Source organism: Nerophis ophidion, linkage group LG08 (assembly GCF_033978795.1).
Source record: "Nerophis ophidion isolate RoL-2023_Sa linkage group LG08, RoL_Noph_v1.0, whole genome shotgun sequence".
NCBI lineage: Eukaryota > Metazoa > Chordata > Actinopteri > Syngnathiformes > Syngnathidae > Nerophis > Nerophis ophidion.
The window spans coordinates 57,652,211-57,677,657 of NC_084618.1; the positions used below are offsets into that span (position 1 = coordinate 57,652,211).

Sequence of the window (25,447 nt, forward strand, 5' to 3'; positions counted from 1 at the left end):
CCTCCTCTGGTTGGTATGCACTTACACGAATATTGTATATTACTGTACATTTCTCAGCCCTGCCTTTTTAGTAAATAGCGAAAACGTGAATTATTTGTGTATGTTTTTACCCCCAACTTACCACTTTTCTGTGTCTCCTTTCACAGATTCAGCACTGGGGAAATGTAGAGTGGGCTCATGACTATGACATGTATGAGCTGAGGGCACGCACTGCTGCCGGCGCTCTGTTTGTACACCTGTGTTCTGAGAGTTCAACCGTCAAACACAAGCTTTTGCAGGACTGAAGGAGATTTCGGTTAAATGTGCAAACTGGAAACCCTTCTTATTGCTGGACTCCTAAATAGCGTATTTGTTTGCCCTGGTTTGTTTTGTCTTTGTTGTCATTCACCCCCATTTTTAAAACGCATTGCCTTTTTTTCCTGTGTTAATGAAGCTCCGGCCATGTGGGATACCGCTTATTGTGTCTCCAGCTGGTTCCTAGTCATTTGGGGCCTTCTGGACACTAAATGAAGTGAATGGATACTAACAGTTGTGTTGTTTCATTTCATGACAGTGTATTTTGCTACTTTTTTTTTTACATCCCTTATATTTATCTATAAAGGATCAAGACAAGTGGTAAAACATTCAGTTGCAATACTGATGCATGGACTGCCTTTTGTGATTTACATTAATACTGTAAAATGTACCATTGTATACCATATGAATGCATAGGTTCACACACTGCACAGCTGTTCAATTGACATTTAAAGGCCTACTGAAACCCGCTACTACCGACCACGCAGTCTGATAGTTTATATATCAATGATGAAATCTTAACATTGCAACACATGCCAATACGGCCGGTTTAGTTTACTAAATTGCAATTTTAAATTTCCCGCGAAGTATCCAGGTGAAAAGTCGTGGAATGATGACGCGTGCGCGTGATGTCACCAGTGGTAGCGGACATGTTTCTTCCAGCCCGATCCAAGCTATAAGTAGTCTGCTCTAATCGCATAATTACACAGTATTCTGGACATCTGTTGCTGAATCTTTTGCAATTTGTTCAATTATTAATGGAGAACTCAAAGAAGAAAGATGGAGGTGGGAAGCGTTGTATTGCAGCTGCCTTTAGCAACACAAACACAGCCGGTGTTTCCTTGGTTACATTCCCGAAGGTGAAGCTCTACTATGGAACAGCGGTCAAGCGAACATGGTTCCCGACCACATGTCAACCGGTAGTTTTGGTGAGGAAATTGTGCTAATAAATCATGAGCGGAGCTTGCGTCCTCCTGCAGCTGCGGGCTATTACCTCCCACCGGAGACACTGGTGGTAACCACACCTGTGACCACACCCCTCCGACTTTCAGGTACCATATAATCTCACTAAAACACTAGTAACACAAAAAACAGATAAGGGATTTTTCAGAATTAAACTAGTAAATGTGTCTAATAACATCTGAATTTTTTTTATTTTTTTTTCGTAGTCCTTCGCTCTCACTATCCTCATCCACAAATCTGTCATCCTTGCTCAAATTAATGGGGAAACTGTCGCTTTCTCGGTCTGAATCGCTCTCGCGGCTGGTGGCTATGATTGTAAACAATGTGAGGCTGTGAGGAGCTCCCCAACCCGTGGCATCACGCGCACATCGTCTGCTACTTCCGGTACAGGCAAGGCTTTTTTATTAGCGACCAAAAGTTGCAAACTTTATCGTCGATGTTCTCTACTAAATCATTTTAGCAAAAATATGGCAATATCACGAAATGATCAAGTATGACACATAGAATGGACCTGCTATTCCCGTTTAAATAAGAAAATCTAATTTCACCAGGCCTTTAACCACCAAATTACATGTATTTTATGTTTACACTGTGTATAGCCTTATTAAACATCAGAACGAGAGTCACTGACTGTTCAGTGTTCATTGTTTTATTGTCACAACGCAACTTTTGGAGTCTTTATTTACAATAGTTTGGTCCCAATGACTGACTTTGCAGCTGACCAATTATACTAAAGGTCAGGATTCCTCCACCAATCAAACGTCTCTATGGGCGGGACCTACTCGGAAGTTTCCTGATGTAGCAACATCCGGACTCCCGACCCTGGACTGACTTGTTTGTTGACGAGCAAGATGGAGTTCCTTATGGGAAATCCGTATACTACCCCTGTGGGGCATTGTATTGGTATGTGACAAGACATCTCGCAAACGACTACTTTGTTAAAAAATATGCAACAATATTTTAAAAATGACCAAATCCGCGTGGATGTCTTGTGCGTGCAAGCTAGCTAAGCTAACGTCCAGGCTCTTCACAATAGCCGCTTAGCTAACACGAAGTAAGCGTAACATTAGCTGTAAATGTCCTTTTCAGTGCTTATTTTGAACAACATTGGTGGCCATTGAAAGATGGCGTTTTGAATGACAACAGCTAGCTCTGTTACCCCACCATTAGTCGTCATGTCTTACTAACCCATTGGTTTGTGAGGTGTCGTCTATGACTTTCTAAGATGCATTTCTCTCCCCCAGAAAGGGCCACCGATGGTTCTCTGCCAGCTGAAGACTGGACGCTTAACATGGAAATATGTGACCTCATCAATGAAACAGAAGACGGGTAATTGCACCTTTAATATCACGCCATTGATTAATTCTAATATGCACTCGTTGCTTTAACACTATACTCGTTTTGTTTTTATATTATTTCAGCCTCTGTTCCAACATTTATGTAAGGCCTTATCGCTTATATTACTGTGACAATAACTTGTATATGATACGGTTAAAAAGTTCTATGTGTGAAGTCCACGACTTGTTTGCTTAGTGGGTTGTAAATTGTCTTAGATGGGTCAAGCCTTTGGCACTAATCTGCATGCCAGATTATAAATACCCTGTGTCTTTCTCTCTGGGTGTTTATGGCATATGGAACTTGTCAAACAACCCACAAGTTAATAATTACACCTTTTAGCATAAGAATTGTGAACATGTTTGACTTACGACTGTATTGGAAATAGGGCTGGACAATATTGCCTTTTTTTAATATTGCGATATTTTTTGGCCATATCGCGATATATGTCACGATATTTTGCCTTGGCCTTGAATGAACACTTGATGCATATAATCACAGCAGTATGATTACTATATGTGTATACATTAAAACATTGTTCTTCATACTGCATTAATATATGCTACTTTTAAACGTTCATGCAGAGAGGGAAATCACAACTAAGTCAATTGACCAATATATTTATTAAAGTTATTAAGCAATGGCACAAACATTCAAGTAATTTCCAAAACAAAAATTGCAAGATTGTCAGAGACATATTAAGTGTCAAAAAAAAATGAGCTGCATAATAGGAAATCAAATAGTATTCGTCCTTCACTATGTGGTATGTTACTAAGGTTATGAAATTATCTTCATTCTCTAGCGAGTGACTTTACAAATGATGCTACATATTAGCAGTGATGCTACTTTTTATAGCAACGCTTTTTCCCCACACTTGACAAATTACGGTTGTTCGACATATTCCCACTCGAAGCCGAACCACTGCCAGACGATGGAAACCCTGCTGTTTTTCATGGGAATTAAGTCTTCCTTCATTTGCTACCAGATCCGCACCATCTTTCTCATTTACGCCTACGTTAGCAGCTAACGTTAGCCACACCGCTAGCTCTCTGCTGGGCGAGGGCGTGTATGACGTATGACGTTACAGTTTGTGACGTATGTAAGAATGTGCGCCTGCTTGTCTGTAAGAAGGAGGCACTCGAAAGAGCGAGGAGAGCCTGAAGTGTACGCCTGCAGCTAAAAGTCCTGCGTGAGAATATATACTCCAATATTACGATATAGTCATTTTCTATATCGCACTGAGAGGAACCCGCGATATATCGTATATATCGATATATTGCCCAGCCCTAATTGGAAAGCAGGATCTCGCCCTGTTTAAAACCGTTTAGGCATATTGTTCTTTGCTGTCATATGTTTGAGGGGTGTGTTTGTTTGCAGGCCAAAGGATGCAATTAGGGCAGTGAAAAAGAGGCTGAACGGGAATAGGAACTACAGAGAAGTGATGCTGACTTTAACAGTAAGTACAGACCTTGTATATATGTGGTGGGACATCAAAGGTGAACACAATCCATTCTGGGAGGATGGTTGCATTCCAACTACCGTATTTTTGGAGTATAAGTCGCACCAGCTGAAAATGCATAATAAAGAAAGAAAAAAACATATAAGTCGCACTGGTGTATAAGTTGCATTTTTGGGGGAAATTTATTTGATAAAACCGGCACCAGCGCCCCCCGCGACCCCGAAAGGGAATAAGCGGTAGAAAATGGATGGATGGATGGAAAACCCAACACCAAGAATAGACATTTGAAAGGCAATTTAAAATAAATAAAGAATAGTGAACAACAGGCTGAATAAGTGGACGTTATATGACGCATAAATAACCAACTGAGAAGGTGCCTGGTATGTTAATGTAACATCTTATGATAAGAGTCATTCAAATAACTATGAAATATAAAACATGCAATACGTTTACCAAACAATCTGTCACTCCTAATCGCTAAATACCATGAAATCGTATACGTCTAGTCTCTTACGTGAATGAGCTAAATAATATTTGATATTTTACGGTAATGTGTTAATAATTTCACACATAAGTCGACCCTGAGTATAAGTCGCACTCCTGGCCAAACTATGGAAAAAAAACTGCGAATTATAGTCCGAAAAATACGGTACTCAGCTTCGATGGTGCAGGATTTAGTGGAGGAAGCGAAGAAGCAGTTTTGCCAAAGGATGTCAACAGTGCATTTGTTAACATCTTTAACTTTGAAGTTTACCGCTCTACATTAAAACTTATTGACGTTACTAGTGAGCAGAGGGTGTGGGGTGTCTGGGGAAAAATGGTAATTGTGGATCTTCAGGGTCCTCAAAGCGTTATGATGTGAGTCTCTGACTTTTAGTACAGTTCCCTCTGCACTTAGTGTATTATTTTCTTTGCTCATTGTTGCTATGGCAATGTTGTACAAAACAGCCCATGACAGTCATGTACACTACCATCAATCGATCATCGGATCCAGCGTTCTGCGCATGTGCCAGTCTTCCCTACGTGATAACCTTAAAGCAAAGTAGATGGCACTCTTTGGGATCAGAAAGACCACAATATTTATATGTTAATGTCTGTTTCATCAAGCGTTTCAATCATTATTTGCCCTTTTTAGGGGTGGGTAAGGGTCCCTAAAATATTCTTAAACCTCACTAAATTTGTCTTAAGTGTAAATTTAGGTGGAGACAAATTGAATACAAAGTAGCCAGAATGTGAGGTTTATTAATAATTCAACACGATTATCAACATGTCAAGTTTCCCTTTACTTTCTAGTCAGAAGTAAATGGGTTACACTTGTATAGCGCTTTTCTACCTTCAAGCTACTCAAAGCGCTATGACACTTTTTCCACATTCACCCATTCACACACTGATGGCAGGAGCTGCCATGCAAGGCCCTAACCACGACCCATCAGGAGCAAGGGTGAAGTGTCTTGCTCAAGAACACAACGGATGTGAAGAGGTTAATAGTAGGTGGGGATCGAACCAGGAACCCTCAGGTTGCTGGCACGGCCACTCTCCCAACCTCGCCATGCCGTCCCCCAGTAGGATTACTCAGCTAAGATAGGCTCCAGCAACCTCCACGACCCCGAAAGGGACAAGCTGTAGAAAAATAGATGGATGGATAACAGGACATGTTTTGTTTTTCTTTCTTTCTTTGAGGCGCATGAAAGAGTGGCAGCACATCACAGTAGCTCATTTGAATTCCATCATTTTACTATATTTTTTTGTATTATTCTCAACTTTTCTTGCTTTTTTTAATCACTTATCTTTTCCATAAACCACTAATTATGGTTCTTAGGAACTTTTGTGTTTTTTCGTTACTTTTTTAAAACTTTAGGCCGTTTTGTGTTTGGTTTTGATCAGTTGAGAAGCCGGCCCTTTGTTTACACAAAGGAGGAGCTCTTTGCGCTCTCCTTGCCAGTGCTATGGGGATCGGGGGACAGACAATACCGTGGAACTACGGAAAAAGCGCCAGGGATGCCAGCGCTTTTGTCAAAGATGAAGAAGCGGAAAAGGAAAATTAAACCCGCAATTCCCTCTGTCCTCATGGGGAACGTGGGGCCTTTGGCGAATAAAAGGGACAAATTGTTCGGGCTGGAGAGAGTCAACCCACCCAAGTCAGCAGGCCCTGACCGAGTCAACCCCTAGGTCCTTAAGACTTGTGCTGCTCAGCTGACTGAGATCCTTCACTTCATCTTCAACCTGAGTCTGAAGTTAGAAAGGATACCAGCGCTATGGAAAACATCCTGCATAGTAGTGCCTGTGCCCAAGAAGCCCATCCCATCGGGCTTGAAAGACTTCAGACCGGTTGCCCTGACGTCTTATGTCTTGAAGGGCCTTGAGAGACTTGTGCTGGCTCAGCTGAGACCCCCGGTGGCTCCTTCCCTGGACCCTTTACAGTTTGCGTATTAGCCCCATGTAGGAGTGGATAATGATATTATCTACCTGCTGAATCGTGCTCAATCTCACCTGGATGGTGGGAGGGGCACTGTGAGGATCATGTTCTTTGATTTCTCCAGTGCCTTTAACACCGTTCAGCCAATTCTGATGAGTGACAAGTTGCTCAGAATGGGTGTCAGTTCATTCATTGTCTCCTGGATCACTGATTACTTGTCTCATATGCCCCAGTTTGTGCAACTGGGAAGCTCCCTGTCGGATATTGTGGTCAGTGGTGTAGGTGCTCCACAGGGGACTGTCCTGTCTCCGTTCCTGTTCACCCTGTACACCTTGTACTTCCAGTATAGTTCCAGGTCCTGCCACCTGCAGAAATACTCTGATGACTCTGCTGTGGTCGGGTGTATCGTAGAGGTACAGGAATCGGAGTACAAGACACTGTTCACTGACTTTGTGGAGTGGTCTAAGGCGAACCATCTTCTCCGTAATGTGGACAAAACGAAGAAGCTGGTAATCGACTTCAAGAAGAAAATTACCCTTGTGGAGCCTATCCACATCCAGGGCCGGAAGGTGGTTGTAGTGGGAGAGTTACAGTACCTGGGAGTCCACTTGTTCAGCAAACTGGAGTGGTAGTACAACAGCAAAGCTGTATACAAGAAGGGTATGAGCAGACTCTTTTTTTTTTTCCTGAGGGAGCTTAGGTCCTTTAATGTGTGCAGCAAGCTGTTGGAGATATTTTTTTCGGTCTGTTGTGGCCAGTGCCCTGTACTTTGGAGTGGTTTGTTGGGGGAGCAACACCAGCAAAAGGGTCTTAAACCGGACTGACAAACTGCTCCAGAAAGCCGGCCAAACTACTGGCACGCAGTTTGAGGCGTTTGTGTCATTGAAGGACGGGAAGACACTGGACAAACTGCTTGCCATCGTGGACAATCCTGCCCACCCACTCCACCATACAATTTAGGGACAGCTGAGCTCATACTCCACTAGGCTTCTTCAACTTCGTACCCACAGTGTTTGATTAAAAGATTCCTTCATTTCGCACTCCATCCAGCTGTGTAATCACTTGCCGTACAGCAATAGATGATAATCTGTCTATTACATGACCGCTTTTATGTTAGCTACCTTTTTGTTTATAATGTATATTTTCTGTTGGAGCTACTCTATTTTATACTGCCATTTTTTTGCTACATCTGTTTCATATACTGTAATATTGTACATGATAATTGAGATTTGTTATGTTGTATAAAAATATATTTGTAAATATTACATTTGTTATATTTTATATTTATATGGTAAATGTATTAGTCCACCTTATACCTTTTTTGTTATCGCCCTCTTTGTGTGCCCTTGTGTGCAGTATCCTTTATATACTTACCCTTTCCATCCTTTGTAGCTTCCAGAAAACGCAAAGTGAGATGTCCTACCTCTTGTGCAAAACACAAATGTATAAAATGACTTAACACATTAAAAAGACTAGTAAAACATTTAAAATGACTCCCTAAACACAGCAAACAACTTCGAAAATGACTCTAAAACACATAAAATGACTCCTAAGAGATGCACAGTGACATCTAAAACATAAATTACTCTTAAAACACGTAATAAGACTGCTTACACACTCAAAAAAGGCTCCTAAAACACATAAAAAGACTCCTAAAACACATAAAAAAAAAACCTCTAAAACAAATTAAAAACACAGAATGAGGTGTTTGCATCCTTTGCGAGCACATACATTTGGTGGCCTTGTAGATGAACAGTGAACGTGAATGGAAGACCTGAAGGATAAAAAATTTGCGGGTGCGCATCATCAGTAGTGTTCCTCTGGGTCATTGGGTGTTTCGGCCTTTAACACTGTACACCTCCAGAGGCGGCCAGCTACAGGATGATCAGACCTGAGCTTGCGACCCAAGCCCAATTAGCCATGAAAGTCACCTTGTTGAAAGACATATCAGCGGACTATGCATGGCAGGGGCGTCCGGTTCCCTGAGTCAGAGCTACTGTGTGGAACAATTTCCCTTGTGGATCAATAAAGTTTGTCCAAGTCATATATATTAGAATAATGCAGCTGGGATAGGCTCTATCCAGCCGCCACCCCCCACCCCATTACGCAGAGAGAAACATGCAGTAATATATAAATAAATGATTATAGTTTTATTAGTGCATTTTTAAAAACTAGTGACACCTCGGTTTTGAACTTTTCTTGAGGGTCTTTGAACGCACCACAATTACAGTGCATTCAAAAAGTATTTGCAGAGCTTCACTTTTTCCACATTTTGATATGTTAGAACCTTATTGCAAAATGCAATAAATACATTTTTGTCCTCTAATTCTACACACAATACCCCTTCATAACACTGCGAATGAGTTAGTTTTTAAAAAAAATGTTTGCAAATGTATTTAAAATAATACAAACAAAAAAAAGCTAAATGTGGGCTCTACCGAGGATGTCGTTGTGGTTTGTATTGTGGTTTGTGCAGCCCTTTGAGACACTAGTGATTTAGGGCTATATAAATAATCATTGATTGATTGATTGACATGTACATATGTATTCACAGCCTTTGCACAAAGCTCAAAAGTGAGCTCAGGGGCATCTTGTTTCAACTGATCATGCTTGAGATGTATTTACAGCTTAATTGAAGTCCATCTGTAGTAGATTCAGTTGGTTGGACATGATTTGGAAAGACAGCACACTTGACTCTGCATAGCAGAGCACTAACCAAAAACGAAGTCGAATGTATTGTCTGTAGACCTCAGAGACGGGATTGTCTCAAGGCACAAATTTGGGGAAGGGTGCAAAAAAATATCTGCTGCTTTGAAGGTCCTAAATAGCACAGTGGCCTCCATCATCTATATTTGGAAGGTGTTTGTCACTACCAGGCCATTTAAACTGGAAAAGGGCCGTAGTCTGGGAGGTGACCAAGAACCCGATGGTCACTCTATCAGAGCTACAGCATTCCTCTGTGGAATGAGAGGAACCTTCCGGAAGGAAAACCATCTCTGCAGCAATCCACTTATCAGGTTTGTATAGCACATAGGCCAGACAGAAGTCATTCCTCTTTGGCGTGAATTGCAGAAGTCATGTTTGGAGGAAACCAGGCATCGCTTTTCTCCAGACCAATGCCATACTTATAGTGATGAATTGTGGTAGCAGCATTATGCTGTTGAGATGTTTTTCAGCAGCAAGAACTGGGAGGCTTGTCAGGATAGAGGGAAAGAGGAATGCATCAATGTACAGAGACATCCTAGGTGAAAACCTGCTCCAGAGTGCTCTTGAACTCTGAAAGAGGCAACCGTTGATCTTTCAGCAGGACAACGACCCGAAGGACACAGCCAAGATATGAAAGGAATAGTTTCAAGGCAACTCTGTAAATATCCTTTAAGTGGCCCAGCCGGGGCGCTGACTTGAATCTGATTGAACATCTCTGGAGAGATCTAAAATAGGCTGCGCACCAACGCTTCCCATCCAACCTCATGGAGATTAAGAGGTGGTGCAAAGTGGAATGGACCTGCTCAGTGGCCTTGTGGTTAGAGTGTCCGCCTTGAGACGGGAAGGTTGTGAGTTCAAACCCCGGCCGAGTCATACCAAAGACTATAAAAATGGACCCATTACCTCCCTGCTTGGCACTCAGCATCAAGGGTTGGAATTGGGGGTTAAATCACCAAATAATTCCCGACCGCGGCCACCGCTGCTCCTCACTGCTCTCCTCACCTCCTATGGGATGAACAAGGGGATGGGTCAAATGCAGAGGATAATTTCACCACACCTAGTGTGTGTGTGTGTGTGTGTGTGTGTGTGTGTGTGTGTGTGTGTGTGTGTGTGACTATCGTTGGGACTTTAACTTTTCACTGCACAAAGATAGCGTGCGTTGCTTGTAGCATTGTATTCAAGAATAAATTGCTGCCGAGGTACATTTACAAAGTATTGGGCAGAGGCTGTGAATTCTTATTTGCATGCAAATTCTTAATTTTCATTTTAATACATTTTCAAAAAGTACAAAAAAAAACAACCAAAAAAACATTCACATTGTCAATATGGCGTGTATTGTCTGTAAACCTTGGAGGACAAAAATTAATTGCATTTTGGATAAAGGCTGTAACATAACAAAATGTGGTAAAATTGAAGCACTGTGAATACTTAACGGATGCACTTACTATGCTATTAGATGTAAAAGTACAATTTAAACAACTTTGTCCAATGCTGCCACAAAGTTTTATTAAATTATCGGTATATTTATTGTACTTCTTTAAGTGAACAGTGAAGAGTTCGATGCTGGATTTTCCGCTACCGCCTGGAATGAACCATTTTGTATTTTTGCAAGGGGGTTTAGGGAATTGTACTGCACACATTCCTAATTTGATTAAAGCAACTTTATAATTGGATTTCAAAAGCAAAATTTTTTTGTCTTAACATTTATGATGAGATTGCATATCTTTTCTTCAGGTGCTGGAGACTGGTGTAAAAAACTGTGGCCACCGGTTTCACGCTCTGGTCACCAGCAGGGACTTTGTTGATGGAGTTCTTGTTAAAATCATCTCTCCTAAAAACAACCCTCCCACTATCGTTCAAGACAAAGTGTTGGCCCTTATTCGGGTAAGATAACAGCAATATGTTTAATGCATTAATTGTAAAGTGGTTATGCAGCAGTTCACATTGTGTCCACTCATGCTCTGATAAAGCCTTAGGCAAAGTAGAGTGTCTCTAGACTCTTCACCCAGCTCATGTTGCCAAGCTCAGCTCAGGTAACCTTGCAACACTCTTATTTCCAGCAGATGACCACTGCATTGATCCAGAGAGAAGCATAGCAGTGTTTGTCAAACCATTAGAGTAACAAGTTGGTTCATGTATTGACGTGTTTGTTTAGAAAGTCCTCATGTGGTTCCAATGATGTAGTCTCGTTTTTGCTGCCAGGTGGAATATATTGTGGTTGCAGTGCATTTCTTATACATAAAAAAATATGTGATAGCCCCACCAGTTCAGCTTGTTTTTGTGTAATCCTGTTCATAAACGGTGATAAAAACACAAAAGGTTAATTGATTTCCTTTTAAATTGCACTTATAGATTGTTGTTTCTGCTTGTCCAGGCATGGGCTGATGCATTCAGGAGCAGTCCAGATCTAACAGGTGTCGTTCAAATTTATGAGGAACTAAAACGGAAAGGCATTGAATTCCCGATGTCAGACCTGGAGACTCTTTCGCCCATACACACACCCCAGTCGGTAAGCAGTTGAATGTTGGCAGGAAAACACACAAGTCCAGATGGTCTTTTAGTCGAACGGACTGCTTTATTCCAGGCCGCATCGGCTCCGGAGGGAGACTCCGTTCTACATAAGTACACCGCCCATTCCAAGCCTGCACCACACGTGGTTCCACCTGCCCACCACACCCCTCAAGTTCCAAATATTCAACCTTCTGGAGCAATCAACCCAACACCCGAACAGGTGCCTGTGAGAAAATAATGCACACTAGTAAACTGTACTTCAGTGTATGTATGCACTTTGACTATAAGGCCAACATTTTGATACTCATTTCATAATGGATTAATGCACAACAGCAAGCTTAACTGTCAACTGGTGTGCACACATGGTGCTCTTCGAAATGTTACCATCGATGTTGCTAAAATAAAAACCAACCATAGGAAATTTATTTTTAACTTGTGTCCTTGTCTCGGTTAATATGTGTGGCATTTTTTTGAACAGTCTGGGAGTTTCAGAGTAGTAAAAAACATTGGCCTGGCCTTACCTGCTCAGTGGCTTTGTGGTTAGACTGTCCACCTTGTGATCGGTAGGTCGTGAGTTCAATTCTCGGCCGAGTCATACCAAAGACTATAAAAATGGGACCCATTACTTCCCTGCTTGCACTCAGCATCAAGGATTGGAATTGGGGGTTAAATCACAAAAATTATTCCTGGGCATGGCCACCGCTGCTGTTCACTACTCTCCTCACCTCCCAGGGGGTGAACACGGGATGGGTCAAATGCAGAGGACAAATTTCACCACAGCTAGTGTGTGTGTGACGATCATTGGTACTTTGAATTTAACTTTAGTCACCGCTAAAGGCTTGTCGTGGTTGTGCCTTCACCTCAGCTGTGATATAAGTCCGCTCTGGCATATTTTTCAAAAAAAAGCCTGGTCTGCTCACGGTTAAAAACACATTTTTTTTACCTTTTCCTACAACCCATGGTTTACCTTAAATTGTTCTTCCGTACTGGTCACCTCATGTTTACCTCCGGAAATTACATTACCTGCTAGGTGCTCTTCATTCATCCACACGAGGAACAGCTTTTTCGGCCGGGGTATGTTCTTTCTGTCCTTGCAAATATTTTTAACGCTTTTAACAAAGCCAGCAACCCTATAAATGTTCTTCTTTTCTAATGTTGCAATTGTGGATTTGTTTCTTTTATATTGGTGAGCCAGTGCATGTGCCATTGGTGCCACCGGCGCCGCGTACTCCTCGCAAATATGTGAGCAGGATGTGACGTCAGGGGTCTCGCCTCTTCTTAATGGCTGTGCCCGCCTGTACAGGAAGTGATGTAATCAAAATGGCAGCCCCCATTGGCTCCCAGCGGCACACAAAATACATGAATAGAGTGTTCATACGCCGAGATATTGTTCCCACAGAGGCATATTTGGCTCGATCTAAAAGTTCATCGACTGAAAAGGTCGCTAATTGAGGCTTTCGTAAAACATGGTTCCACTGTATCATGTATTTGTATTACTATTTTTACATTGAGTTGTTTTTATTTCCCTGACAGATTTGCAGACTGCGAAGCGAGTTGGATGTTGTTCGAGGCAACACTAAGGTCATGTCAGAGATGCTGACTGAGATGGTCCCAGGACAGGAGGACGCCTCAGACTACGAGTTACTACAGGCAAGGAGAGAAGCATAAATGCAAATTTAAAGTTTTGCATGCATCTTATCTGTGTCACCCCTGGCTAATTGGGGTCCTAAACATAGCCCCCTCTTGCCATTACAAATTGTTTTTTCCCTTTTATAAAAAAAATGCAAAACATTGTTATACTTGTGTTATCAAATGTGAATTTAATTTGATGCAATGCTTTGTACTAAAACATTTTCATAGGAAATAAATTGTCCTAGATACTTTTTTTGCGCAAAATAACAAACTAAACATAATTTAAACATACATTTGTCAACCTCCACATGGGGTTCGAAACCAATATGCCTGCATTTCGAGACCAGCTATAACGCTGTGCACCACGCTAGGGAAATTATATCTTTATCAGTGATGGATCATGAAGGGTTTAGGAACACGTTTGCGCTGAAGTTAAATATGAATTGCCCTGTCATTTACCAGTTGACATTTTAGATGTAAAACCACACCCCTACTCCGTGAATTGTGGGGCCTTAAGCGTATAGGGAGGTGCGGTCCAACTTCTTATTGCCTTTGCGCTACTGTGTGCATTCAGGAGTTAAACAGGACTTGCAGAGCTATGCAGCAGAGGATAGTGGAGCTCATCTCCTGTGTCTCCAACGAGACGGTGACTGAGGAGCTGCTGCACGTAAACGACGACCTCAATAACATCTTCTTGCGCTATGAAAGGTGATAGCCTTTACGTCGTGTCACATGTTAATGTTTGCATACTGGATCAACCCATCATTACGATTTTCCCTGTGCTTTGGTCTTTCTCTGCATCAGATATGAGAGATTCAAGTCTGGAAGGTCTACAGCTCATAGTGTCAACAACGGGGTAGGTTGATGCTTCATTGTCAATCATTCAGTGCTACTGTTGCACCCACCACTTGCACGACGTGTCTCATTCATTAACATCACAACTTTGTATTGTGACTTGAATGGTCAATTGCAGCACTGACATTCAAGCCTGATCATATGGAAAACTCAACAAAAACACATGTTCCTCATTGCAATTATTAGTTACACATTTCTATACACACAATGTAAAAAACAACATGCGTTTAATGGGGGAACATCTTTACTCTCAACCTAAAACACAGCATCGTACAGTTAGGGCATTACTACAAATATTCATTAACCAAATGTTCTTTGTTAATACAGACAATTATGTAACGGACGTCACCACACTGTTCAGATATGTAGCTGCTTGATTATTTTGTATCATGTTAATAAAGCACATTTCCCCCCCCATAGTTGCTGTGACATTGTCACCTTCCTGGCATGCTAATTGTATTCACTCTCTCCCTTTTCTATTTCTTTTGTTTCTGTTTCTTGGGCTAGCTGAAACAGGCAAGTATGAAAAGCTGTGTTGACCTTCCTAAACGACTAGATCGCTCTGTTGAAGGGGAACTGCTATTTAGAAACTTTTTTTTTCCTATCATTCACAAAACCTATGTTGGACAAAAACATGTTTTTCTATTTTTATGCATTCTAATTTGTACTTTACAGCAAATATGAGGTGGAGCGACTGGAGGAAAGTTATAAAGCCATCTAAAAAGCATCCAAAATCCAGCAACATCGCTCCATTTAAATCTTGTGACCTGAATATTAATAGAATAGAATAAAAAGTACTTTATTGATCCCTGGGGGAAATTCAGCACCACAGTTCGCTCAAAATAAAAAATAATAATAAATAATATATGACATATATTATATATATAATATATCCATCCATCCATTTTCTACCGCTTATTCCCTTTCGGGGTGGCGGGGGGCGCTGGCGCCTATCTCAGCTACAATCGGGCGGAAGGCAGGGTACACCCTGGACAAGTCGCCACCTCATCGCAGGGCCAACACAGATAGACAGACAACATTCACACTCACATTCACACACTATAATATATGAATAATATAAATATATTCTATATATATTCTACATTTAAGTGCAGTCAAGAAGGCCCATATGGATTATACAGGTGCTGGTCATATTATTAGAATATCATGAAAAAGTTGATTTAATTCATTAATTCCATTTGAAAAGTCAAACTTGTAGAATGTATACATTCATTCAAAACAGACTGATACATTTCAAGTGTTTTTTGCCAAAAAGGAGATGATTATAGCTGACAACCAATGAAAACCCTAAATTCAACATCTCAGAAAATTAGAATATGGTGAAAAGGTCAGATATTGAAGACACCTGGTGCCACACTCTAATTAGCTAACTAACTCAAAACACCTGGAAAAGCCTTTAAATGGTCTCTCGTTTTGATTCTGTATGACACACAATCATGGGGAAGACTGCTGACTTGACAACTGTCCAAAAGATGACCATTGATACTTTAAAGGAGGAGGGCAAGACACAAAAGGTCATTGCCAAAGAGGTTGGATGTTCCCAGAGCTCTGTGTCCAAGGACATTAATAGAGAGGCGAAGGGAATACAAAGATGTGGTAGAAAAAAGTGTACAAGCAAGAGGGATAACCGCGCCCTGGAGAGGATTGTCAAACAAAACCGATTCAAAAATGTGGGGGAGATCCACAAAGAGTGGACTGCAGCTGGAGTCAGTGCTTCAAGAACCACCACACACCGACGTATGCAAGATATGGGCGTCAGCTGTCGCATTCCTTGTGTAAAGCCACTCTTGAATAAGAGACAACGTCGAAAGCGTCTCGCCTGGGCTCAAGACAAAAAGGACTGGACTGCTGCTGAGTGGTCCTAAGTTATGTTTTCAGATGAAAGTAAATGTTGTATCTCCTTTGGAAATCAAGGTCCCAGAGTCTGGAGGAAGACAGGAAAGGCACAGAATCCACGTTGCCTGAAGTCCAGTGTCTAAATTCCACAATCGGTAATGGACTGGGGTGCCATGTCATCTGCTGGTGTTGGTCCACTGTGTTTCCTGAGGTGTAGGGTCAATGCAGCAGTCTACCAGGAAGTTTTAGAACACTTTATGCTGCCTGCCGCAGACCAATTTTATGTAGGTGAAGATTTCATTTTCCAACATGACTTGGCACCTGCACACAGTGCCAAATCTACCAGTACCTGGTTTAAGGACCATGGTATCCCTGTTCTTGATAGGCCTGCAAACTCACCTGACCTTAACCCCGTAGAAAACCTATGGGCTACCATGAAGAGGAAGATGCGAGATGCCAGACCCAACAATGCTGAAGAGCTGAAGAGCTGAAGGCCACTATTAAAGCAACCTGGGCTCATAACACCTGAGGAGTGCAACAGACTGGTCGACTCCATGCCACGCCGTATTGCTGCAGCAATTCAGGCAAAAGGAGCTACAACTAAGTATTGATTGCCGTACATGCTGAAACTTTCCATGTTCATACTTTTCAGTTGGCCCATATTTCTAAAAAATATTTTTTGGTACTAGTCGTAACTAATATTCTAATTTTCTGAGATACTGAATTTGGGATTTTCAGTAATTGTCAGTACTAATCATCAAAATTTAAAGAAATAAACATTTCAAATATATCACTATGTGTGTAATGAATTGATATAATATATAAGTTTCACGTTCTGAATATAATTACTGAAATAAATAAACTTTTTCATGATATTCTAATAATATGAACAGCACCTGTACAGTCTGATGGCTGTCGGTATGAAGGACCTCCTGTGTTGTTCCGTGTTACATTTTGGGAGTCTGAGCCTTCCACTGAACGTGTTCATTCTCTCCGCAAGGTCCGAGTGCAGTGGGTGGGTAACCAAGTATTAGCAATATTGCTATTACAAGCACAAACGCAGACTAACTACTTTTAGTGGTGCAGTGATCCCAGAGAGCTAACAAGCTTAAATAGCTACAGTAGTGACATAGTAAGCCGGCGAGCTGCTGCATCGCCTCATCTAAATTAGTGAAAGTTGATTCTTGATTATAAATCATGCCTATCACCTAGATTAGTAGAAGGATGTAGCCATAAACCGATGAGTTGGTCAACTTTGACATCCAACTTAGACCCCCATTTTTATGTTTTTTTTTTTTTTTTTTTTTTACCTTGGGTGAATTACGATTAATTATTAACCTAAACTTGAAGATATGAACATCTTATCAATCAGCATCCCAGCGATAGCTGTAAGTGGTTGTTTTATTATGTTCGTAGTTAGTATTTCTTGTTTAGCACTTGGCAATACTGCTGCATTATATAGTGTTACACTAAAGCTTAATATGTTCAGCACACAGGTTCTAAAACTTGTGAATCATCCTCCTTATATTCAGGCTCCAAAGGTAAATAATCTGGATCATCATTTGTCCCAAGTTGTCTTTGGAGTTTCTAATGAAGTCTGCATGAGTAGTATTTTTGTGCAGCCCTTTGAGACACTTGTGATTTAGGGCAATATAAATAAACTTGGATTGATTGACTTTGATTGATTGATGGGAAAAACAAACGTGATGGGTCTGTGAAATGAATATGCCACCATATGCTTAAAATTAATAAAATATGTTATTATTAATGTGCCCGTTACTACAATACATATACTTACGGAGGAGGTTTTTGGATGTTTTTTTAGAGCGCTTTATAGGCGGAATAGAGCCTATAAAGCACATTGTTAACTGACTTTTGCTAACGTTCATTTACGAGTTAGAATGCATTAAAAAAAAACTTGTCTGCTTGTCTCACATGAAGACTGTGAATGATATGCAAAATTCTACAAAAAAGAGCTGTTCCCCTTTAAGTAGTTTGACCCAACATAGACATTTAAAACGGTAACTTTCACCTTGTTTGGCATGTGTTTTCTATGGCTATGGTCACACTGCAAGGTCGGATTCCCAATTAAACATTTTTTTGTAAAAAAAAAAAAACTATCTTTTTAGTAGCAGTTCAGATTTAAGAAAAAATAAATTAAATAAAAAATATATTTGTAATGTGAATGCAATCGGAGCCGCACGCGGACATGATGTCATTACTTTGCACGCACTGCAGTGTTTACAGAAGTAAAATGGTTTCAGCTCTAGTCTGTCTCAGTACTGACGCATTTGTGGCAATTTCAAGGATTTTGTGCGATCAAAGTCAACATTGTCTGAAGCAAATTGTTGCATAGAACATTAAGAAGGAAGAGAACAAGTATTTCGGCTCTGGTAGTTTTACGGGATATTTTGCTTCGATGTCTGCATGAAGAGTGTGTCTATGGGCTAGCAGTCAGAGCCAGGAGTGGTTGAAGTTCCGCATGAGTTCCTGATCCGTAATATTTTCACCTGTTTTCTGCTCCATTGTCAACTCTTTTATAACTTTCTATTTTTGCAAATGATTGTGACGCTTATCACTTTTTGAAAAAGTTCTGGTCAGATGAATGTGAGTGCGTGAGCGTTCAAATTGAGGACGCATCGCATATACTGTATATCCCGATTTATTTATACCCCGAAAGGGACAAGCAGTAGAAAATGGATGGATGGATTTCTAAATACGAAAGAGGCCTGGGTCGGATATTAAATATTTGAAATTCCACTGTTCACCGTGACATGAATAAATTCTATACAGGTCACATATGGGCAAAAAAATCGAAATTGACCAGCAGTGTGAACAACGCCTATGAAGCCCCAAACAGCCAATGTTTTACGGACCTGGACGATAATACAAGATAATAAAACCAGTATTTACGCTTTTGGCTTGGTGTCAGTAAAATGTAATCTTCCTCCTACACGACTTTGACGATTTGATGCCCCCTCCTTTTTTTTTATCTTAAGGGTTTTTTATAAAGAAGAAAAAAAACAGGCCATCTGGTATTCAAAACAACCCCTTAAACACGTTTTCCATAATCAGACATTGTTATGCTCCCCTTAAGTTGCTTTTTATTTCCACACCCGAGTTGTACATGTGTATTTGTGGCATAGTTGTCGTCATCAGTGGAGGTAAACACGTTCCCTGTGGGATTCCTTGCAACAATCGTTCTGTTGTCGCCGCACATTTTTACAGTCCACTCTGCTTTGTTCATTTAATATGTGTTTGTCCTTCTCCAGGTCCTAAGTGAAGCCACAGAGGACAACCTCATCGACCTGGGCCCCGCCTCCCCAGCCGTGGTCAGCAATATATCCAACACAGCCCCTACCAGCTTGCCTGCAAATGTCACCACCACTGCAGGAAGACCGTCTTCCCCGGCCACTCTAGCATCTCGCCTAGCTGGACTCGGTATGTCTACTACCATATGGGTTGTCCCGTCAATTATAAGCTGTGAATGAGAGGTATTTCTATGTTCCCTGCCCTGCAGACGTGGGCGCTGACAGCGTCAGCAGCACCCTAAGCTCTTTGTCCAGCTGCAAACCTCCACCCTCTCAGGACGAGTTTGACGTCTTTGCCCAAACCAGGACCGGGACACTTCCTGAACCCCCCAATATGTACTGCACAATTAATGAATCGGGTGGAAAAACTATTAACATTTAATTGGTACAAACCCTGTTTTTATTTAACGCACCGCGTCCTAACTCCTTCTGCCTCAGGCCTCCAGCAGAGGACAGCAGTGCTCTTGCATCTCTTCCTCCCACTCTGAGCGTCCAACAACATAGCACAGGAGCGGTGAGTCACATTAAACGTATTAGAATGTTTTGTGTGTTGTAACAGTCTGAAGCATAGACACGGGCAAATGCAACAGCCAACGCATAAAAAAAAGAGCTATTTCTTAAATGTTAATTATGATAATAACCGTAGTGGTTAGTTGTTATTTCTAATTGACTTAGTAACATACAAGACATCATGCCTTTCCAGTTATGTAGTGCAAACTGAATTCATTTAGCTCTACAGAGCATTTATTGCTGTTGTAAAACTGCTTTAATTTCGCTTTAGGCTTGAAAGTGCTGTGAGAGTACGGCAAACAGTAATTTATAAATGTTTCATGAATGCATATGTCATAACTGAGTCATGTATAAAATAGCTTGCTTTTTTAAAGGACACATCAAACAAATCTAAATGCATTAATTAACACTCCTTTTTAAGTAACAGCTATTATAACCTTTGTTCCTATTGTTGTTTAACTGCACAACATATTTTTTAAAATGTGGGGAAAGACACATAACTTTTCCTTTCCACTTTGTCATGCTCTCCAAATGATTATTAAAATACATACCTGTTATGATATGTGAGTTTTTATCGCAACCTTGCTTCATTTGCTGCCTGCTTCCAATTAACACCCTTTGCTGATGAGGTAAATAAACACCCTGGCTATTATCAGAGCATATATGATCTACTTCAGTAACAAATGTGCTAACTGTAGTTAGAAATGTGCCCCACTTGCACAGTTTAAGTTTTTATTTGAACTTTTTGTCATCACAAATGTTTTCTAAATTCATACAAAATAAGTCATTTTCACGTTTGGGGCTGGGGTTTGTTTTCTTTTGTGGCTTTGCTTCCCCCGTTGGCCACCCACGGCTGTTTTGATGTCGCCCTCTAGTGTGTTGGAGGCCAGTCCTCTGTCATGGATGACATAGAGGAGTGGCTAAGTACTGATGTGGTGAGCCCATCATGATTTACATTTTGTTTTATTATTTCTGTCTTTTTATTCCTTTTTCATACTGTTTTGTCCTTTTATTATTTAAATAACAATCCTATTAAAACTAATCTTTTCACATTTGTTTTTCCTCTGACCTATTCAAATCTATAGGTAACTTTACTAACACCTCTTTTCTGGGCATCACCTGACAGTCACAGCATTTTGTAAAAATGAGCATATAAGAAGCTTTCTTGATTCATCTGCCTTCAGTCCTGAGACAATGTAAGATTTTGTTTAGCGTTAATGCTTCATTAAGTCTTGATTACCGGCTAAATATTACATAGGAGTATTTGGGCCTCAATGAAAAGACACAAAATCAAAAAAAATGTTAAAACAATTTTTGTTTAAAAGATGTTGCATAAAGACCACCTATTGTTTTTGTAACATCATGATGTAATTCTCTTTAACATTACGTCCTGTTATGTTTATTAAAATGTGTTGTTTCAGTGTGTCTCTTGTAGTCAGTACAACAAAAGTGTATGCATCTACAGCTTCACAATTTATGCTCATTTTACACAAATATGCCTCTAATATTACCATCTTTGGGTTTGCGAGTGTTTAATTGTCTAAATGCATTACGATGCACTGTGTTTTCATTAACACTTTTGGGTGGGTACTAATCAGCTGGCAAGGTGTTTTTTATCAATTTAATAAAATGGACCAGGTGAGTGTGAATTCAATAAGAATCTTTGCATGTTGCTTCCATTATGAACTGGAGTGTTCTTTCTGTGTTGTCAAATGTAACACTCTCATCTCATCATCCACAGAAAGGGGATGAAGGGGAGGAAGGTGTTACAAGCGAAGGTAGGCAACCACTCGATTCTTGTGTGCTTTTTGTGCAGTGCACATTTTTTTATTTGCTCCTTGCAGAGTTTGACAAGTTCCTGGAGGAGCGAGCCAAAGCTGCCGAGGTGGTCCCGAGCCTGCCGTCTCCCCCGAGTGGCGACCTGGGTGTGGCGCAGGAGACACCGAGCCGCAAGAAGCCAGACAGACCAGAGGACACTTTGTTCGCCATGTAGAAAGAAAAGTAAAATCCAAAACACTACACTCAACTCCACTACAAAGATGTATCCACAATGAAAGGGAAAACCTAACAAACGGTCTATTTTCATAACGTTTAAGTCCCTTTATTGTTCGTTTATTGAAGTCCCTTCTACGTGTGTGTTTGTGAAGAGTCTTCATGCAAGCGTGTTGACATTTCTAAACAAAGTGCCCCTTTTTGTCTCCTGGCATGTATTACCAAGCAAGTCATTTGGTTTTGAAACCCTTTCAGTTTGCTATTCATTCCTGCAGGAATATTGTTTCCGTTTGGTCCTCTACAAATCTGCATGAGTTGTAAATCTGTAAATTACAAATGTCCCTTTTTCTGTGTATATTTTAAGCTGCATATGTTTAAAAGAGATTTATTAATATCAGTGGAATTGTGGAGGTGGGCTGTTTCCTGGCTGCTGTATCTTTAGGGATGTACCCGACCCTGCTGCATTTAATTATTTCCACTAAGAGAAGGGACTTTAGTTTGGCGTACCTGCTGCACACTACTGTGTGTTATTATATGGGGTCCAACATGCCTTTTTGTTTTGTAGTTAGCCGTGTTGGTCGCATATATGCTGTTAATGTTTGTGATTCTGGTAAGCGTTTTTTGGCCAACCGCATCGTATTTGTTAGTTTTGAGGACCAACTTGTGTTACTTTATCAGGATGCTGTAAGGAGAAAACAACTTTATCTGGATGCTAAAAGGAGAAACCACATGATTGCGTCACAATCCCGGCACTTCCTGTATATGCTGACCTTTTCAGGGCCTCCAGTTGTTCCCCAGAAACGAGCTCGTTTGACATTTACCTCTTGACTTGAAAACAAACGTGTTCCGCGAGCTTGCACTTGAACTCGTACTGTAAATCAACTAAGGGATAAGCACTTCTGGATGTAATTAATTCAAGAATTCCCCATCAAATGACTATTTTAAAATGTTTTATTGTTCTGTAAGGAGTGTATTATAGGAATTAGTCATGAGGGGACACGTGTTTATTTTTGTGGCTTTTTATGGAATTAAGGTGTGTTTTCTACAACGCTGCTGGCTGATGCATTGTGTTATGTGGGTGTTGATCTGGGTTGAATGTATACACTTTAAGGGCACATGAAGGAATCATCACTTTTTTTTTTTTTAAACCCCCACATCCTTCCACCCAGTGGTTCATTTTTTCCCACTGAAGACAACACATTGTTCAGTCCGTTTTTGCTCATGTGGCATTTTTTTTGTTGGTGATTGTAACCGGATCCCAGAAGAGCAACACTTGTTTTTCTTGGTGCAACACTGGACACCAAGAAGAGAAGTCGAATATTCTGCTTCATCGTTTCTCTTAGTGTTGTTTGACTCCTGCATGATCTTTAAATAAATGGACCGTTAGCAGTGTGACATCATCTTGAGTTGTGTCATTGATAAGTCTAACAGGTCAGTTGTAATGAACCCATGCTTATGTAAGTTCCCCCACACCTGCTTTACTTCAAGGCCACCTCAGGGTGTCGGTGGACGCCACATAAGGGGTTTCCCCATTGGACACCTGGAATCGCCCCATCCTGCAACCAGGCCCCCCTCTCATTTTGCTCTGTCTGGAGGGAGAACATGTTTTCCCAGCCAAAAGGAAAGGTCCCCCCAAGACTCCAGTTTGTGTCAGGAGCCACATTTGGACTGTTAGATGTGTGATAGTCCCTACACAGCTTGGTGGATTAGGTCCTAAAAAGGTAAATGTTTTTGTTTGTTTTAGACAGCAGCGCTTGTAATGACAAAGTCAAAAACTCGGAAAAGTGCAGCAGTTGTCTATAGTAGGCAAGTAAAATATTACAATAGTTCCTCGCTCGGTTACAGTTTTTCTGTTCAAGTCCAATGTATTGTCATTGCAGATTTTCATGAATTCTGGAGGCGCCAACATATTATGTTATAATACATGTACAACATTTTCTTTATTTCAATATTTGACAATTTAATTAGACGAATAAATGTGTAAATTAATATATTGTAAACATATATTATTAGTATTAGTATATTATTAGTATTAGTGGCCTAGTGGTTAGAGTGTCCGCCCTGAGATCGGTAGGTCGCGAGTTCAAATCCCGGCCGAGTCGTACCAAAGACTATATAAATGGGACCCATTACCTCCCTGCTTGGCACTCAGCATTAAGGTTTGGAATTGGAGGTTAAATCACCATAAATGATTCCCGGGCGCGGCACCGCTGTTGCCCACTGCTCCCCTCACTTCCCAGGGGTGATCAAGGGTGATGGGTCAAAACCAGAGAATAATTTCGCCACATCTAGTATGTGTGTGACAATCATCGGTACTCTAGCTTTAAGTATATCTATAAAAATGTTTATTATGTAATAATGTTTTTCCACAATGTATTTTACATTCAATTATTACAAGTGTTGAGGATGTTCATGGAATTCTGTAGGCTCCTAAGTATGGAGGGTCAAATGGGACAAAATGAAAACTGATCTTTAAAAAAGGTGATTAATATTTAATTTGCGAAATGTAAAATTATATTTAGTTAATTTTCGTTACTTAATTATTGAATTCACAACTCAATGGAATGTGTTAATCACATTAATCTAAAAAAATGTTTTGTTTAAATATTTAATTAATTTCACAATAACACTTTTTTCACAAATGTCATGTTTTAATTATTAATTTATTTAATAAACCTTTTATACGTCAAATTTCCCCATCAAAGTCCACAGGCGAGCCTAATATGATGCTTTGGCTTTGAGCTTCACAAATAAAATAAATTGATGAAGCTGTGAGGCAGGTTCATAGAATAACTCATAGACAAATACTCCATCCATCCATGAAATAATCAAATCCAGAAATAGTTCACAATGAATAATTCATTTGTGCTATAATCAATTAAATAACTTAATACGTGGCACAGTGGAAGAGTGGCCGTGCGCAACCCGAGGGTCCCTGGTTCAAGCCCCACCTAGTACCAACCTCGTCACGTCCGTTGTGTCCTGAGCAAGACACTTCACCCTTGCTCCTGATGGGTGCTGGTTGGCGCCTTGTATGGCAGCTCCCTCCATCAGTGCGTGAATGTGTGTGTGAATGGGTAAATGTGGAAGTCGTGTCAAAGCGCTTTGAGTACCTTGAAGGTAGAAAAGCGCTATACAAGTACAACCCATTTATTTATTTAAATATTTATATAATCAACTAATAGTTGAATATAATTATTTTATATTAAATTAATCGTATGACATATAGTAGCACAATTATGTATTTATTTCTGATTTCAATTATTCAATGAAAAATTTTAAGTAATTATTCAAAGATATATTCATTATTTCATTCTGATCCAATTTACCCTCCATACCAATTTAGTGCCAAGTTCCCCTTTTCCCCAATCCTGGTTTTTAGCACCTCCTGCTGGCAGAATAGCGCCATTGTCTGCTTCAGCGTGACAGTGGCCACATCAGCTGTGGCGCACAAAAGTTGCATTGCGTGTCAACTCAGCTATTCGTGTTATGTTCCTGCTCTGCAACACAACTTGGTCTTGACATAACTAAACGTATACTTTTAACTTTGATCTTGTGGCGGGCACTAGGACCATTCTCACACCCAGCAGAAGGGGTGTGGTTTGT

The 25,447-nt window shown here is 40.6% G+C and overlaps 2 protein-coding genes across 4 annotated transcripts in view; both read left to right on the plus strand.

Annotated features, from left to right (window-relative positions):
- Positions 1–1,883, plus strand: part of atpaf2 (ATP synthase mitochondrial F1 complex assembly factor 2) — a 12,164-nt gene extending 10,281 nt beyond the window's left edge. For both annotated transcript variants that reach the window (XM_061909062.1, XM_061909063.1), the window contains exon 8: positions 147–1,883. In XM_061909062.1, coding sequence (XP_061765046.1) covers positions 147–284 — 138 coding nt within the window. In that variant the 3' untranslated portion in view covers positions 285–1,883. The remainder of the gene's footprint in view (positions 1–146) is intronic.
- A 125-nt stretch (positions 1,884–2,008) lies between these two features.
- tom1l2 (target of myb1 like 2 membrane trafficking protein) lies at positions 2,009–23,241 on the plus strand. 2 transcript variants are annotated; one of them, XM_061909059.1, is made up of 15 exons: positions 2,010–2,160; positions 2,502–2,586; positions 3,970–4,048; positions 10,908–11,057; positions 11,548–11,682; positions 11,758–11,904; positions 13,218–13,334; positions 13,891–14,024; positions 14,121–14,172; positions 19,301–19,469; positions 19,549–19,675; positions 19,778–19,853; positions 20,725–20,784; positions 21,591–21,627; positions 21,694–23,241. In XM_061909059.1, exons 1-15 carry the CDS (start codon positions 2,109–2,111, stop codon positions 21,840–21,842), a joined length of 1,569 nt encoding a protein of 522 aa, XP_061765043.1. In that variant the 5' UTR covers positions 2,010–2,108; the 3' UTR covers positions 21,843–23,241. The 2 variants fall into 2 exon arrangements, with proteins under 2 accessions (XP_061765044.1, XP_061765043.1); XM_061909060.1 differs by lacking the exons at positions 11,548–11,682; positions 11,758–11,904 and having other exon boundaries at positions 2,009–2,160.
- Positions 23,242–25,447: the final 2,206 nt, after the last annotated feature.

Bases quoted from the DNA above. Each gene is read 5' to 3' on its own strand.
- tom1l2 (XM_061909059.1), top strand. From the start codon at position 2,109: ATGGAGTTCCTTATGGGAAATCCGTATACTACCCCTGTGGGGCATTGT. The intron at 2,587-3,969 runs GTAATTGCACCT...GTTTGTTTGCAG, and splicing joins ATCAATGAAACAGAAGACGG to GCCAAAGGATGCAATTAGGG. The intron at 19,854-20,724 runs GTGAGTCACATT...GTCGCCCTCTAG, and splicing joins AACAACATAGCACAGGAGCG to TGTGTTGGAGGCCAGTCCTC.